General features: G+C 56.6%; 1 protein-coding gene across 9 annotated transcripts in view; it reads right to left on the minus strand.

The window, feature by feature from the left end:
- CD82 (CD82 molecule) overlaps positions 1-17,849 on the minus strand; it is a 50,964-nt gene that overhangs the window by 2,753 nt on the left and 30,362 nt on the right. For all 9 annotated transcript variants that reach the window (XM_041722944.1, XM_041722948.1, XM_041722945.1 and 6 more), the window contains 4 exons: positions 16,017-16,089; positions 11,019-11,143; positions 10,815-10,889; positions 1,923-2,024 (listed from right to left, as the gene is read on the minus strand). In XM_041722944.1, the coding sequence (XP_041578878.1) occupies positions 1,923-2,024; positions 10,815-10,889; positions 11,019-11,143; positions 16,017-16,089 (375 nt within the window). The remainder of the gene's footprint in view (positions 1-1,922; positions 2,025-10,814; positions 10,890-11,018; positions 11,144-16,016; positions 16,090-17,849) is intronic.

Here is a 17,849-nt window from a genome sequence, read left to right on the forward strand (position 1 = left end):
GGTGCCCTGCGCCCGGGCGAGCCGCCAGGCCTGGCTTCCTCACGTGGAGAATGGGATGACAAGAGCCACTCTGCCAGGGTCTCCGGGAGGATTAAGGGGACTCCCATGGATACACTTCATGCCATTGCTCGAGGGCGTAGGGCTATCCTCCACCTGCTTCCCTCCCATCTCTGGGTGGCGGGTCCCCACGAGCAGCCCGGTGGCCAGCAGGGGGCGAGCCAAGCACGCTCAGGCGTTCTTGGGCGCCAGGCAGCTGCTCCAGAAGGTTCCTTTCTCCTGTTCCCATTTCAGGGAGAAGTTGGCTGCCTCCTCTGGCAGGGAGGCTGGCACCTCACACTCAGCAGAAGTAGGCAGCCCCCTTGGCCCTTGCTACACCAGGCAGGGCCCACCCCGACTCGGGCCGAGATCTGTCCTCCGTGGTCGTGTATGGCCGATAAACCCTCATCACCCACATGCCCCATAAGCGCTGCGCAAGTGCCACGGGCTCCACAAAGCCGCCTCGGGCGAGCACGAGCCGTAGCCCCATTTTACAGACGGGAGCAGCCTCGGGCAGCGCCCGGCACACACGGGGGTGACCCAGAGGCCTTGCCTGCTGCGGGAACCCCCGCCCGGGGCGCGCACCAGCTGTCCCTATCCACCCGGGACGAGAGTCTCCCCCTAACCTCGGCAACTGTGGGTCAAGCCGAAGGTGGGAGGAAGACATCTTCCTGCGCCGAGCCGCCAGGCCCCGACCGGCCCCTCACCAAAATTCCGGGGGGCGGAAAACAGCACCCTCCCCTCCCCGCGGGAGGCAGCAGGGGCGCAGCACCTGGGACCGGGTGTGCGCGGCCACCGGCTCACCATCAGGGCAGGCTGCGAACCCAGTGGGCCAGCCAGTCTTCTGCCTGTCAGGTAGTCAGTCGGCCAGTCACTCTGTCAGTCATTCTGTCAGTCAGTCAGTCATTTTGTCTGCCAGTCAGTCCATCATCCATCCATCTACCTATTCATTCATCATTCATTCATTCACTCACTCAGTCGGTCATTCATTCTGTCTCACTCAGTCCATCATTCATGTATTCACTCATTCATTCATTCACTCATTTAGTCAGTCAATTCTGTCCATCAGTCATTTTGTCTGCCAGTCAGTCCATCATCCATCCATCCATTCATTCTATCAGTCATTCATTCAGTCTGTCAGTCATTCATTCTGTCATTCTGTCAATTATTCATTCAGTCAGTCATTCTGTCAATCATTCAGTCAGCCAGCCATTCCATCAATCACTCGTTCATTCACTCAGTCTTCAGTCAGAAGTCTTCAATTATTCTGTCAACCATTCATTCAGCCTGTCATTCTGTCAGTCTGTCAATCATTCATTGATTCATTTATTCAGTCAGTCATTCTGCCAATCAGTCAGTCAGTCAGTCTCTCTCACTTTAACTGAGGTATAATACACATACACTAAAGTGCACAAACAGCTTGATGAATTTTTACACACATACTGGCATAACTGCAAGTTGGATCAGGATGTAGATAGAACATTCCTTTCACCCCAGGAGGTTCCCATGGGCACATCACGTCAATACCCTCCCAGAGGTAGCTTCCACTCAGACTCGTGTCAGCATGTCGGCCTGGGCACCCAGTTAACCTTAACCCCCAGGACAGACTCCCGATACTCCCCAGCCTGGCTTGAGATGAGGGCCCTCGCCCTCCACCACAGACCACAGCACAGTGAGCCATGGGCAGCCTCCAAGACCCAGGGCCCCCCGCGTGAGGGACTGTGCTTAGCCGGGGTGCCAGGCAGGGGGACTCTGCAGAGGCCCCTTGCCCCCAACACACACACACACACACACCCACCGGCATACTGCGTCAGGCACATGGACGCCCAGACCCAGACCCATCAGGCCAGGATCCTCATGCCACCCCACCCTGGACACCTCCGTACCTGAGCCTGCACGTAGTCCCAGGCCTCCTGCAGTCTGTCCTCTTGGCCGTCCTTGTAGTCCTGGATGAGCTTCATCACGATGCTGCCCATCTCTTGCTTTAGCTGCAGAGGAGAGAACAAGAGTCAAGGTCGGATTTCCTGAAACTCGTGCCCCACTTTTGGTCACATCTACTTAAACGGCCTCCCTCGTCACCCACCCCATCCCTGGGGACATACTGACACTCGAATGGACCAACGTCCATTGCAACTACTTTCCTAGCATCTCCTGGTGCCAGCCCCCCTGGCCACCACACCAAGCCCAGTGTTGTTAGAGCCAACTGCTCCTGCCCTATAGTCTAAGTGGCACTCGGCGGCTGGGGGACCCTTTAAATGTGAATCTCTGCATGTCGCTGCTCTCATCCGTCTCGGGGAGAATGCCAACATCCTGGCAACAGCCCGCAAGGCCCTACGTTGTTTGGCCCCTGCTTTTCCCAAACCTCATTTTCTGTTTTTGGCTCCTTTTGCTTCAATAACACAGATCTCCTTGCTGGCTTCCTGCGAGGTGGCACTCCTGTCACAGGACCTTTGCACTTGCTATGCCCACCACCTGTATCCTCCTCCCCCAAACATTAACATGGCTCACCCCTCCACTTCCTTCAGTCACCTCATCAGAAAGGCCTTCCTGGACCACTCGACAGAACACACCCCTTCTCCATCCCCTCCACCACCCCCTCCCTGACCCTCCTCCACCTGCAAGGGTAGGCGTGCTGTCTTTTCCTTCCGTGGCACTGCCATTGTATGCTCTTTTGTGTTCAGGGCATATTATCTGTCCCCTCCACTAGAATGTCTGATCCAAGGGAGCAAGGACCGTCTCTGGAGAAGCCTGGCCATAGCAGATGTGTGGTGCACGGTCACTACACACCGGGTGGGGGGTGGTGCTCCCACGCTCTCCCAGTTAATCCTCATGCCTGCCCCCGGGGCCCCACAAAACCTAAATCCTGACTGTGCTGGTCTTTCACCAGGCTTGGGAATTCAGGGTCCCTCAGTGAGGGAGAGAAGCGCCCACTCTGCCTTAGCCCCACCAAGGGAACAATGATTTCCCAAGAAGGCGGGTGAGGGGTGCGGGGAACCAAAGGTCCCTCAGTGGTGCTCTCAACAGGGGATCTCACTGCGGCAGCTTTTCAGGAACAAGTTGCAAAGGGAGGCAAAACCGAAACCTGCCTTGAGACCTGACAACGGGGCCCGCGCCCCAGGTGGGAGCCGGGGGGGCCCCCCAAGAGCCAGACCCAGCCTGGGCCCGCCTGGCTGCTCCCGTGGACCTTGCTCAGGGGCCTTCCTGGCACGCCAGCATGAAGAAGCTAGGGACAGCCACCTGCTGTCACCACAGAGCCCCAGGGTGAGGGGCCCGGCCACCAAGGGGACTGCAAACTTGCCTCCCCCCCCCCCCCCAGTTCAGGGGAAAGGGGAATTAGGATGTAGGACAGGTACTTCCAGGCAGGGGTTTTCAGGGCCCGGCTCACAAGGCAGCAAGTGGGCTTCCGCCAGCACCCCACAGGCAGCTCACAAACGCAGCCCTCAGAGAACCCACATCCTCCGGATGGACCCGCAACCCTGGCTCCTCACCCCCTCCCTCCACTAACCCTGGGAAACGGGCCCCCCCTGCCCAGGACTGCCCTCTGCCTTTCTCCCTCTTCATAGAACTCCCAGCATGGCACTCTCTGTTTTACTCACAGAGCTTTACAACGACCCACACAGCTTCCCTCTGGGTGATTAATCACCATAGCGGTGGCCAACTTTTGCCAAACCCTTGTTATAGGCCCGCACTGCACTAAGCACTTTCAGTGCATCAATTCATTTTAATCCTCAGAACAGACCTAGGGCCTCGGTATGTACCTCATTCCCTCATTTTAGAGATGTGGAAAACGGGGCCCAGAGAGGTAGATTAACTTGGTGGAGGTCACACAGCCAACATAGGGAAGAGCTGGGATCGGGACCCAGAACCCAATTTGTGACCCTTTAAGCTCCATTAGCACTTAAACCACTTGGCCACACCCTGAAGGAGGTCAGGGCTGCGTTAAGGAGGGCCCAGAGAAGCTGCTACGTGGCTGGCTCCTGTCATACAGCTGGGGCTGGCTCTCACGGGTCCCGGGTCTCTCTGCCCCACCATCTCTGCTCCACCTCTCTTCCCGGGTGGGTGGTGGGTGGATGATCCCTGAGGCGTGGAAAGGAGGAGGGGGGTGGCCCCCAGAGGCATTTGCATGGAGAGCCGCCTGTCTCACAGCTGTCCTACCTGCCCTCCCCAGCGGACCTAGTCTCTATTTATACCCCTGTGTGGTTGCCACGGCAGCCCAGACTTCCCTCTTTCAGGCCCCCTGAAATGAGAAAAGGGATGGAGCCGGGTGGTTTCCACTGAGGCTGGGTGGTTTCCATGGAAACACCACACCATCCTGCAGACCTGAATGTGGGTGAGCGACAGAACCCAGCCATAGGGATCGCCGCTGTGGGAGCTGGTTCAGCTCAGAGCTGATGCCTTGGGATCCCAATGCCCAGGAGCCCATGTTGGGAGCTCAGGGAGGTCACCCTGGCAACCAGGTAGTTCCTGAGACAAGAGAGAGCAAGGAACGCGGAGTGGGGAGATGCTCACTCTCTCACTTCATCCCTGCGGGGCCTGCCTCTGTGGTTTCCACCTGGTGGGCACCAGATGCTCCCTTCTTGAAACAGCACTTCCTTTCCTGAGGGGCAACCACCCCCTCGATTCCTCCACGAGCCTGGGAAGCCCTGCTCCCCTCGCTGACACGGGCGAGTCCCAGGTCGCCACGTGGCGCCTTCTCCATCCTAGGCACAGCGAGTGGTTCAAGGATGGGCAGGTTACCCAAAGTGACCTCCTATTTCTGCTAATCTGGCGAGATGAGGGCCTTTGTGGCTGGTGGCCACCTGAGGCTCCGCTGGGGGACTGCCTGCCTGAGAAGGGAGCCGACGGAGGAGAGCAGGAGCACAGGATGGAGAGGGGCAGAGTCCTGGTGGCAGCCTTTGGAAATCTGGACCAGCTGAGCCTCCAGTCGGCTCAGGCCAGTTGCGTTATTATCAATGCAATGAAGAGTCCTGCCCAGGAAAAAAAAAAAAAAAAAAAAAGGCCTGCCCAGGACCAGCAGCCTAATTGCAGCCCAGTGCAAAATGAAAATGCATGGCCCCTTGCTTAAAAATGACTAAGAATTTCAACACAGTAGCATCTGAGTATAAACCAAGCATGGATCCTTCTAAGTGGAGGACGTAACTGCCCAGATCACAGGCCTAGGAAGCCAGCCCTGGAACTGCCCCATACCATCCTCCCCATTTCCCGGAAAACAGGTTCCAAAAGTGGGCTTGACTTCCTACGACCACACAGCTAGCAAACAGCAGAGACAGGGCTGTAACCCTGATACTTCCAGCCCCAGAAGCCTGAGATCTCAACCACAGCAAACCACCCACTATCTCCACCTGACCCCAGACGGCACCATCCTCTGGGGTGACTCCCCAGTACCATGATGCTGTGCTTTCATTTCACCTTGCAGTGTGACTTTTCATGCAGAGGATGATTAGAAGAGACCTCTGAATCTAGCATATCATGCAAATGTTAAGAGTCCTTCCCATATTTTTTCCAGGCTTTGCTTAAAGGCTCCCTGTACGGGGAATTCAGGACCTCACAGAGTGGCACATCGCAGGAGGGGGAGGCTCTTGATATATGCACTTTATTTAAAATTGAGCTCCAATGACTTCCACTCATTAATGTTGAGTTCTCCTCCTCTTCACTCCCTCCCAAGTCCCAGAGGGGACCATACCAAACAAATCAGGCGGCTCTCTCCTAGGACAAACCATTTGGATATTCCAGACCAGACTAGTCTTCCTTCTCTCTGGCTCCTCTGGCCACTTCTTGGAATGATGTCCAGAGCTCTCTCCACACTCTTTATGCAAATGCATCAAATTGCCCTCGAGAACAAGGTGGCCCTCCAAGCAATGAAATGGACCCACACCTTCCTGTTCTTTCCCGGGGCTCCCACAGGATATGTCACCAAGAGCTTTGCCTGAATGCAGAAACAGCGGGTCTGAGGCTTCAGCCTGGGATCCTGATAGGACATGAGGGCGATGGTGGATGCAGAAGGGGGAGGTGGCGTGTTTACTCTTAGTCACCACCTGAGCCTTTCCTGAAATCGGGCTGCATATGTACACAGTCAGCTACCCCAGAACTCCCCAGGCCCCAGTAGGCTCCGTGAGGGCGGGGCCCAACTCAGGCTCCACCCTCCACAGCCAGGGAGCCATGTAGGCACCTAGCACCCAGCACCCGGTACCTTAACAATCTCCATCTCACTGCTCTCCATGATCCCCTTCCAGAAGGACCACCTGGATGCCTTCTTTTCTTTCCCAAAAGGGAAGACGAAGGTCACCTCTCTCTGTCCTGGCTCCAGCTGCCCACCCCCCCCAAGGCTGGTAGCAGCCCTGGCCAGGGGATCAGGAAGTTTCCCTCACGGGGAGCAGGCATGTCACAGAAGGCATTGTCCTCGGGGAACCTGTCTTACCACCTGTAAGTTAGGGCAGGCACATGCCCACTGGCTATCCTGAGCTCCTTAGGTGAAAAAAGGAAAGAGGGGGGAGGGCATCACAGAGCTCCCTGACCATCCTCCCTGGGAGGCACACAGAGGTGCGGCTTGGCCACTGTCACCACCCCAACCCCCAGCGCTCACCCAGCCCACGCGAGCCCCTTGCCCTCCAAGCCTCAGCTGCCAGGCCTTCGGCCCAAGGCCCTGACATAACCCACCAAAGTCCCAGAGGCCTCACCTGTGCGGGCTGTGGGGCAGGTGAGCAGTATGGCCTGCATGAGCGCGCTAAGGCCAGTGCCCAGCACATGCCCAGCAGAGAGTGTGCTTGCTTCCTCCCTCCTGACCCTCTCCCACTCTCCACCTCCTGGAGAGTCCGAATCCCAGTGTCAGAGCTGGGAAAGGCCCGAGATGCCAGCTGAGACTCAGAGAGGCTGGCTATGTCGTCCGAGCCCATGAGCAACCAGTGGCAGAGCTCACCCTAGAACGCAGGGCCCCGGAAGCCCAGACTTGGGGCACAGAACAGGGGCTGGATAGTCAGAGGAGGAAAGAGCCAGAGGAACCTCCACTCCCTAATCCTGGCCCCTACGGCTCTTGCTAATCCTAACACCAGTGACAACAGGATCAGCTGCCATTTACTGAGCCCTCACTAAGCATCAAGGAAGTTAATGATGGTGAACATCACAGTATAAACCCTTGCAATGATGCCAGCAAATATCTGCCCCGGGCCAGGCGCTGCGCTACGCCCTTCCCATACGGCGTCGCTCTCAGATCCGCAGCACAGAGCTGTGAGACAGCCCTCGGGCTGAGCGTGCTGTGGCACTGAGCAATGTTCCAATTTTAGAAAGGGACTGGGGTCTGTGTCACACCCCGAACTCTCTCCCATTCATAGTTCCCGAGGGCCACCTAAATGGGGTACACAGAGGCCAGAAATAGCCTTGCTTCTGTTTGGGTTTGATTTTGCCATCAAATAAGCTGCAAATGCCATTTCGGCTTTTTGGAGTGGTTTTTAGATTTCAGAATTGCAGCTCAGAGGGGGAGTGGACTTGTGTGGTTACTGCTGTTTGACCCGCGAGGCAAGTGGAGCGGAGAGGCTGAGTCACTTGCCGAGGGCCTCCGAGAGGTGATTCCAACATAGGGGGGCCGTGTGGTTCTAGAGTCGAGGCCTAGGCCACCATTCCATCTTATAAAAGTGTTGCTGGCTGTGCTCACTTCAACCCTGGGTGGGAGTGGGGGCCCAGAAGCCCTCCCCTCAACTTATGGACACAGAACCCAGGGCCTGAGAGGCCATGTGCCTGGTCCAACCATTCCCCTGCCCCCTACCCCACCGCTGTTGCTCAGCCCTGGGGACAATGGCCGATGGGAACGCGGGGCAGGAAGGACCAGTGCCATCCCGGGAGAAAACTTGGGGAGAGGCAGGGAGCCCAGCAGCTCAGGCCCTCTCACCTGCCCGGGAGGCCTGGACAGTGCGGAGCGGGGGGGGGGGGGGGGGGGGGGGGGGAGGCCAGCCCATTGCCTTTAAAAGGCCTCTTCCTCCAGGCCCCGCCAAGGCCCACCTCCCCAGCTGGACCTCATCTGCAGGAATAAACATCATCAAGGACATGTTTAGTCTCCCAGCGGGATTTACAGTGTGCTGGGAGAGAAAAAATAAATCATTCATTCCAACTCAGGCAGAACCTCCCCAGCAGAGCCAGGAAACGTCCCTGTGCCTTGTAGGAGAGGTGGGCCCAGGTGAGCTGGGCTGGGACCAGGGGGCATGAGGCACGGAGCCTGGTGGGGAGAGAAAAGCAGGAGGGAATGGGGGGGTACGGCAGACAGTCTGGACTGCAGTCCGGAGTCCTGATTCGCCACACCAGCCTTGCTCGGGGGCCGCGGGACGCCTCCGAGGCATAGCTGCTGGTCGTAGGCCAAGCAGATTATACAGCCCACAGGGAGGCAGCGTGCTGTAGAGGCAGGCATGGGCCTTGGGTCAGAGGGATGGGGAAGGAATGCTCCACTCTGACGCATCCAAGCTACGTGTGGCTGTGGCCACAAGCCATTTTGCTTTTCCCGGCCTCAGTTTCTTACACTGGAAACCGCTTGTGAAACTGAAATGTGTATCAAGTTACCAGCTCAGCTCCTGACATGTGGTTGGCATCTGACAGATGGATGCCATCTTTATTACTGTGGGACGGTGGACCGCCCAAGACCCCTGAGTCATAGAAACAGCTCACCAGGGCCCAGTTCTTGTCCACCCTAATTGGGTCCCAGAGAAGCCCCAGGTGCCAAGGGGCAGAAATCAAAAGACTGGATCTCACAATCCTTTCACGGAGAAAAAGAGTTTCCCTCCCTTAAACACCGGCTTCCTGTCTGACAGCCAAGAGAGCTTCCTTTCATCTACTAAAACTGCTATTTCCCCTTTTGCCTTGGCTGCTGGGAAGCTCAGTATTCAAGTTAGCACTCAGTGACAAATCCAGTGCCCTGGTTTCCGGGACATGGCTTTTCCTCCTCCGTTGTGCACTCCAACCTCTTGTTATGATTTTAGTTACCCTGTCCCTGTGCTGGAACTCAGCTGTATTCTCCTGAGAAGCAGGCTGGGCGTGGATTACAGAGAAGTAGAGCAGACTCAGATTGGAACCACGGCAATGACAAATTCACCCGGATGAACCCCGAAGGCAGGCTGCCTGGGTTCAAATCTGGGCTCCGCTATTCACTGGCTGAGCCCCCCACTTGCCCTCCCACCGTCCTTCTAAGGGTGATCTGAGGCAACTGGACCTTCCAGTGGTGAAATGCAAGAACCCACTAGCCACCTGCTCTGATTGGGTAGTTGGTGGATGAGAACCGTAGTGCTGGAGGAAGGCAGGTGTCCTAGGGTCCGCTGGGTCACGGGCCGTGTGCCATGGGTCTAAGTCCTGGAGTCTGTGCCCCTGCCTGGCCCAGCCCCTGGCAGGCTGGGTGCCTTTGCCCCTCCCCTGCTGGATGGGGATTCTCATGCTACCCCGACAGGGAAGGCATGGAGAGCATCCATGAAAGAATGAAAGTAAAGTGATCGGCACTGTACTCAGTAGTATAGGGTGTGCCCTGAGTCAACTGCAAGGGTCCTGAGGATTTTAGTTCTTGTGATGTTATTGCTCTAACCTCTCCGAATACCTGTCTCCCTCTGTCAACCTAACACAGGGCACAGCTGCCATGAGGATGAGACAATGTGTGTAAAGCCTCCAGAAGATGCCATGTGCACACAGTAGGTGCTCATAGGGGGTCACCTTGACAGTCACCATTGACTGTCTCACCCAGTGGCTATTCCCAGCTTCCCTTCTCCCTTATGCCTCTGTCCTTAGAGTCCCCCTGAAGCCAGGGGTGCCTTTGTGACCCAGTCTAGCCAAGACTGTTGGAGGACTTGCTTTTCAGATAAAAGGGCTGGGGGTGGCTGACACTGCCCCTTGCCCTTTCTTCTGGCTACACCAGTACGGATGTTGTGCCTGGTGCTGTGGCAGCTGTCTTGTGACCATGAGGTGAGTGGTGTGAAGAAGCAAGCGGCATGATGAGGATACTGAACAGAGAGTGGGAAGCATGGTCCCTGAGAGTCCAACCCAACTTCTGGTTAAGTCGACAGCAAATGTCTTTAGAGTTGAAGCCGCAGTTAGCCTGATTTTCTATTTCTTAAAGCTGAGTGCCTTCTCCATGATACAAAACTAATTTTTTGTTTTAATTTGACAGAGCGAGAGGGAGCACAAGCTGGAGAGAACAGTAGACAGAGAGAGAGAGGGAGAAGCAGGCTCCGCAGCGAGCAGAGAGCCCAATGCGGGGCTCCATCCTAGGACCCCAGGATCATTACCTGAGCCAAAGGCAGACGCTTAACCTACTGAGCCACCCAGGTGCCCCCACAAAACTAATCTCTTTCTTGACAGTCTCCTCCCTGGGCCTCATCTGTGGATGAGTGACATGGATTTAGTACTTGCTGAGGTGCTTGAATAAAAACAAGGAAAACATTTATTGGGTCTTTACCATGTCAAGCACTGTGCTGTGTTTTACTAAGATAATCTCACTGAATCCTCACCAGAACCTTGGAAGTCAAATTTATCACTGTCCCTCGTTTGCAGAAAGGTGAGACAGGCATGGAGAGGCGAGTGGCTTACCCACTGCCCCACAGCTACAAAGTGCTGGGGTAGAGCTGTGTGCAGGCCCAGCAGTGACTCCACCCAAGATGCTGCCCTCCCTCATATCCCAGCAGGTCACAGGGACCGAAGGACCCAGGGTGGTGGGGCAGGGAGTTGCTGGGCACCTCCTGAGTTTGTCTGTGACAACTAAGAGGCCCTTTTGTCTCTCCCTCAGCCCAGCCTAGCCAGGCCAGAAGGATGCTTACCTTGCCTGTGTTGAAGTAGAAGAGGACTCCAGCGGCCACCTGGACGATGAGCATGAAGAGGAGGAAGGCAAAGTACTGGAACACAGACCAGCATGGAGTCAGCTGCATGGCCCCCTGCAGGTGCCCCCGTCCCGCTCACAGCTGTGCACGTTCCCACAGCTGGCCCAGGGCAGCATAGGCCCCATTGGTGGACAGGGAACTCACCAGCCCCAGCAGGCAGCGGACCTCCTTGATGGCACCGATGCAGCCCAGGAAGCCCATGAACATGGTGACAGCACCCACGCCGATGAAGACACAGGCCCCCACCTTGAGGGAGTTGGAGGAGGTCTCTGGGGTGGAAAGAAGGGCATATGATCAGCCAGGCACACCACCAGGAGCAGAGCCCCTAGGTCTGGGACTGCTCGCCTTGGAGTCAGAGCACTGGGGTCAGCCCCCCACCCCTGCCCCACCCAAGGGGACCCTGCTCCCTCCCCCCGCATCCCTCCTGTGGATGTGTGCCCTCTCTCCCTTCCACCCCCAATCTATCCTAATCCCCAGTCCTCTTAATTTTCTCCTTGGTGTTTAGGATTGCAAAAGCTATGTTTTACTGCTGTTCTTGCCTGCGACCCCCACCTTTCGAGGTGAACTGGACAAGGACAGGGACTTTGATCCCTGCTGAGCCCCTAGCTATACCCCACTCCTAACAGCGTCTGGCACAGCAAAGTGTTGCCTGAAAGGTGTGCTGAATGAATGAACCACAGCCTGGAAGGTTCACCCCCTGCTGGGGTCACAGGCTTTAAAGGCCTGCTTTCCTCCCTGTCCCTAATAACAGTAAATACTAGGCTGTCCCACCCACTCCCTGTGTCCCTAGGGCTCCACACACACCAACCCCAGCTCTGACATAGCTCTGTCTGGTAGGCACTGGCCCAGCCATTTCAATGAGGCTCAGAGAGGTGGGGGCCCAGGGCGGGGCTGGGATTTAGAGACCTGCAGGCTCCTTCCCCTGACGCATGGGACACACCTATTGACACAGGCGCGTATTCATTCAGCTAACCAGTTTACCAGGTGCCCACCTGCCCACCGTGGGCCAGACTGGGTGCTGGCTGCTGGGGATACAGAAGTTGGAGTGAGGAGGTCCCACACCAAGGAGCTGCCATTCAGTGGGGTGGGGGCGTAGAGACAATAAGTACCTGGAACAGATCTCCGAGTTGTGTGAAGAGCCGCACACAGACACGGAGGCCAGCTCCATGTAGAGAGCCGTGGGGCAGGGAGTGGGCCGGTGGCTGGGGAAGGCTGGACTGAGCAGGTGACATTTGAGCTGAGAGGAGAATGGGGATGCAGCCCTAGTGAAGATCTGAGAGGGGGAGGAGTTCCAGGCAGTGGCAATAGCAAGGAGGAAGGAGTGAGGCTGATGTATTTGAAGGAGACAGAACGGGCCACTGTGAGTCTGACAGGTGACATGCTTCAGGCATGGAGGGAGGGGCCCGATGGCAAGGGACCCTCTTGAGGGCCGTGGGCAGACAGAGCCCACCCGGTGGGTGGAGGTTGGGGCACTGGACCAGCATTTCCCAAGAAGCCCAGCACATCCCCTGCCAGAACAGGATGTGGTTCACACCCACCCTCAGCCCACCTGGACGAGGTGCGCTCTACCCAGGGGTGGTCATATGCCAGGAGCGCCAGGGTCGATGTGCCTCCCCCACTGGCAAGGGGCTGCAGACTCCTCCCACCACAGCCCCTGCACCCTCAGGAGGCAGCTGGGGCAGGATGTTTCCAGAAAGCTAGAGAGCATCCTGGAGTGCATTAGCAGATCAGGGGAACCTCTTAGGGAAGTAGGTTCCTGGGTCCATCACAACTGGACAGACTTTTCTTGCAAGACCACCTGGAATCTGCAAATTATTGTGCTCTCCTAAGGGGGGCATGTCCAGAGCTGGCAGGAGTGAGGTCAGCAAGGAGAACACTGGTCAGCTCCCTGGGGGACCTCGGAAAGCTGAGGGCCCCACCCCGGGCCACCCAGGGGGCGTTCCTGCCCTTAAGAAGTAACTACAAAGCTGAAGTGTGGGTGGAGAGGAGGGCCTGATTCGGCTCCACTTCCTGGTCAGACAGGATGTTCTGGAGCTCAGGAAGGGCCCTGGCCAGCCCACTCTGCTCTCAGGGTGCCAGGGCAAGGCTGCCTCCTGCCCAGCTCCTCTGCAGGAGCCCCCAGGCAGGTGGGGATGTGGGCAGGAGGAGACAGTGCCCTGCTGGGGGGAGAGTGGGGGGCTCCTGGCATTGAACCCCCACTTTCATTCCAGGCCCTGACAGCCCTGCTCTCAGCAATCAGCATGGTCAGGAGGAAGCCATCCAGTGCTACTTTTTCTAAGCTTCCCGGGTTCGGGTTCCTCCCAGGGACTACTCCCAGAGAAAAGGAACTTGGCACAGCCTGGAATCCACTGTGTGCCAGCCAGAACAAGGCCCTTTATCCGAATCATCTGCTTTATTTCCACAACAGGCCGCTGAGGGTAGATTTACATTCTAATTTGTCCCTAAGAGCCCTGAAGCCCAGCGGGGAGTGCCAGGGGGGCGGGGGGGGGGGCAGCAGGCAAGACCCCAGGGCTGAGACCACCAACTCAGGTTCTCCCCCAGGAGGCCAGCCCGGCCATGGGGTCTCAGCTTCTCAGAACATCTAGTGGACGCCAGTCCTTGACCTCACCCGGAGTCTCAGGCTGGCCCCAATGAGCAACCTGACTTAGGAAGGGGACAAGTGGACATTCTGGGGTGGCTCTCCGCTGTGCATGGCAGAAACATCTTGGTCTTGCCGGGCCCGGCAGGTGCCAGCGAGGTAGAAGCGGCCCAATATGAAAGAGACCCGAGGCAACAACATAGGGGGTCTAATCCCAGCTCTGCTGCTAACCGGCTCTGAATGTGGGCAAGCTGTTCGCTGGCCTCGCTGGCCTCTGTTTCTTTCTCTATAAAATCGAACTAAATCCTCCTTCTTAAAAATGTCATTATCAATTTAACAAACTTATGTAGGGGTGACTATTTAGGAGGAGCTGTTCTAAATGCTTCTTGTACATTAACTCATTTAATTTTTCACCATAACCTTATGGGATATATTCTATTACTACTCCCATTTTCCAGATGAAGAGGCAGAGAGAGGCGAAGTAACTGGCCCAGGATCACCCAGCTAGTAGGTAGCAGAGCCAGGATCTGAACCTCGGCAGCCCAGCCCTAGAGTCTGTGCTCCACACCATGGCGCTTGCTGCCTCTGGTTAAGGCAGGAATGCGTGACGCCTATGGAACCCTGCAGTACAGGGGCTCGGAGTGTGGGAGCTCAGGAGCCATGCCGCCTGGTTCACATCCCAGCTCCAGCCCCTGGCTGTGTGTCCCGGGATGAGTTACTTTCCCTCTCTGTGGCTGCAGTTTCCTCCACTGTTTAATGGGGACAGAGACACCTCACCCCGTGGACTCACAGTGAAGCTTCAGTTAGGTGAGGGAAGAGCTGTGTCACGCAGGCCTGGAACAGAGCAGGTCAGGAGTCCCGGGTCACAGCCCTGGCCCTTATGTGCTGTGTGACTCTTAGCAAATCTTTTCCCTCTGCTAGATCAGTGCTTCTGCACCCTGGCTGCCTGGGAAATCACCTGGGGAGTTTTTAAAAAATGACAATGCTCCAGGCCCACCACCCACACACCAATGGAGTCAAATCCCTTGGGGGTGGGCCCAGGGCCCTTGTATTTGTGCAAACATTCCGGGTGCATCTAGGGGACCTCTAGATCCCGGCAGCTCAAGAGTCTGCGAACTGAACAGGGAGGAGGCCAGAGGTGCAGCAGGAGGGTTCCTGCGGCTGGGGACGAAGTGCAGAGGACAGAGATGCAGCAGGTGAGCTGGGCCTTGAGACTTTGCCCCATGGTGCAGGGCCCACTGGGTGTGGGCCACAGCCAGGAAGTGGGGGAGCCTGGCCCTAATCAGGGCGGAGCAAGTGTCCCCCATTGGGAAGGCATAGGGAACAGGGGTGGGAAATGCAGACCCAAGCCCCCAGTCTGCAGCCCCCCCAGAAGGAGGCAGAACTAACAGCCAGCCCCATGCTGCATCGGATGTGGCTGGAGGGTGGACCGTCCTTGCTTCCTTTCAGGTCTGAGGGGAGGCCTGGCCCCCTGGGGCCACAGTGACAGGTGTGGCCTCTCCATCACCCATCCTAGCCTGGTTCCGCTTTATTCAAATCAAGCAGCTGTCATGGGCCTGAGGCCAAACCTGCTGCCTCAGCGGCAGCTGGGAGGGAAGTGAGCCAAGGATGCACTCACTGAGGGGAGTGGCATCACTGTGCTACTTGGGGCCCTCAGCTGTGCCTCCCTTCCACCTCAGGGTGCCCATGAGATCAGTGCAGCAAGCCTGGCAGGCTTCCTGGGGGAGGCTGTGAGTAGACCTGGAGAGGCTCTCGTCTGTGCCGGAGTGCTTTGGGCTTCTTTCCTTCTGCTTCAATAGTGAGAGAAGGGGCTTCCATGCTGTGGTTCCCCCTACCACGGGCAGCATTTAGGATCAAAGCTCTAGGGGTTCGAGTCTCACACCTATCACTCTGACGCTCTGTGAACACGAGCCAGGGGCATCACTTCTCTGAGCCACATCTCTTCATTTGTAAGGTGGGACTAGAATACCTTGCAGGGCTGTTGTGGGATTAAGGCAATTTTCATGTGCAAAATGCTGGGCCCCGGGCTTGGCACACAATGAGCACAAACAACGGAGGCCGGGCTGGTGACTTCCCCCTCGGTCCACAGGCCTGACGCATCTAGCTGGCACCAGGCGCACAGTAGGCACACCATCAACTCCTGACAATCAGTCTTTCCCGGCCTTTCCTACACTTCCCTGAATGACTGGGGAGGGGCTGTTGCCCACATCTTGCTGAGCTGGCAAACGGAGGGACAGGGAATGTAAGAGGCTTTCTCAAGGTCAGGGCTGCGGGGAAAGGGCCGGGATGGAAGAGCAAGCCTCCCTCAACCCCCAGTGTTCTTCAGACAACAGCAGCTTTGTGTGGGGAGGGAGAGAAAATTCTTTCCGAAAACCCCTGCAGAGGGGCCCAGGGCAGAGTGGTCAGCACAGGACCTGGGCAAGGCCCTGAGTTCAGCTGGAAGAGTGACTGGCTTTGAGGCTCAAGTACTCAGGAGCTGCCCTGCCTGCTGCCCAGGCCCACCGCTCCAGAGCCAGCTGGGCAGGGCGGGAGGGTGAGGGGTGGGGGAACAGAGGGACCCTTACGTAGCACAGAGATGAAACTGCTCCTGTCAGCCAGGATCCACACCCCGAAACCCAGGATCACCGCGCCCAGGATCTGGAAGGAGAAGGAGCAGTGAATGGGGGCCTGAGGGGGCCCTGCCCAGCTGCCCCTGCAGCCAGGCCAGGACATGGGGGGAGCACCACCTCCACCTCAGGTACTCCCACACCCCCAGTCCTGGTACGCACCACACAGTAGGGCCATGCGTGGGGAGCCCCTTCTGCCTCCATCTCCCCTACCCCATGCCCATACGTGGTCAGACCATGCCTCTTAGCTTTGAGGGGTGCAGCCTCCTCCCAGGAGTACCTTTCTACTTTACCTCCTGGCCCTCTCCCATGCTCATCCCCTCCACCCTAGCCTGGCTCAGGGGCTGAGGACATCCCAAACAAGGATTTCTGGAGAAATCCTTCCATGGACTTGAACAACAAAGCCCACTTGCTGTTCAGAGCTCCTGACCGCCCCCCCTCCCCCCCTCCCCCAGGCAGACAGAGGGTCCCCTACTCTGTGGTAACTACCTTTGGACCCTTCTTAATAGCCATTCCTGCTGGCTTTTTTTTTTCTTTTTTTTTCTTTTTTTTTAGATTTTATTTATTTATTCATGAGAGACAGAGAGAGAGGCAGACACATAGGCAGAGGGAGAAGCAGGCTCCATGCAGGAAGCCTGATGTGGGACTCGATCCCAGGATCCCAGAATCATGACCTGAGCCACCCAGGTGCCTCTCCCACTGGATTTTTTTTTTTTTTAAGATTTTATTTATTTATTCATGACAGACACACACATAGAGAGAGGCAGAGACACAGGCAGAGGGAGAAGCAGGCCCCATGCAGGGAGCCTGATGTGGGACTCGATCCCAGGACTCCAGGATCACACCCTGGGCTGAAGGCAGGTGCTAAACCGCTGAGCCACCCAGGGATCCCCTCTCCCACTGCATTTAATGTGCTCTGTGTGTGTCTCTCTCTGGTGGACTGTGAGCTCCCTGAGGTCAGGGTCAGATTGCACACAGCTCTGTATGTCCAGGGGCCTATAAGCTAAATGCTCAGGAAAGGAATGAGCTTATGAACCCACTGGAAAGGCAGGAATAGAAAGGCAGGTGTGGGGCGAGCGGCAGGGGTAGGCCCAGGGATTCCCTGCTTCCTCCCCCTTCCCCTAATCTGCAAGGCCCACAGCCTAAGCCTATCTCCCCAGCTGGAACCCAGCCAAGATCCACATCCCACCAAGCCAACTAAGGCTGGGAAGAGCCTGCAGTGTGGGCAAAGGCCCAGGTATCCTTGGGGAGTAGAGGATCCTGCATCAGGCCCACAGTGCTGCCCTTCTCCCAGGGCCTGGCCTGAGCCTACCTCAGGAATCAGCCACCTTGAGAGTCCTAGCATGTCACCACCCACCTCTATCACAGGCTCCGGGTCCCCACCTCAGCCATCATCCCCTACTCTGCAAGGCCAGCAGCTACTGACAAAGCCTGCGGGGTGGTGTGAGCACCCCAGCCCAAGGGGCTCCATCAGTCTTGCTCTACCCAGTATCATCATTAAAGCCAGAGCCAGGCCCCGAGTAAGGCAAACAGGATGCTTGCCCTGGGCATAAAACTTAAGAGGATGCCAAAAAATAAACAATGAAAACCAAAAACTCAGCAACCAAGATTAATAAGAATTTACAGTATTTTTTTTTAAAAGAACCAGAATTAATTTTAAAATCCATGATAAAATATCAATCTTTTAAATAAAGGCGGGATGTGATTTTTTTTTCTTTTTCTTTTTTTCTTTTTAAAGGGAGCAAAGCCCTGAGGCACAGCATGGTGCCACTTCTCATCCCCAAGCGAGGA

Source organism: Vulpes lagopus, chromosome 11 (genome assembly GCF_018345385.1).
Source record: "Vulpes lagopus strain Blue_001 chromosome 11, ASM1834538v1, whole genome shotgun sequence".
Classification (NCBI taxonomy): Eukaryota; Metazoa; Chordata; class Mammalia; order Carnivora; family Canidae; genus Vulpes; species Vulpes lagopus.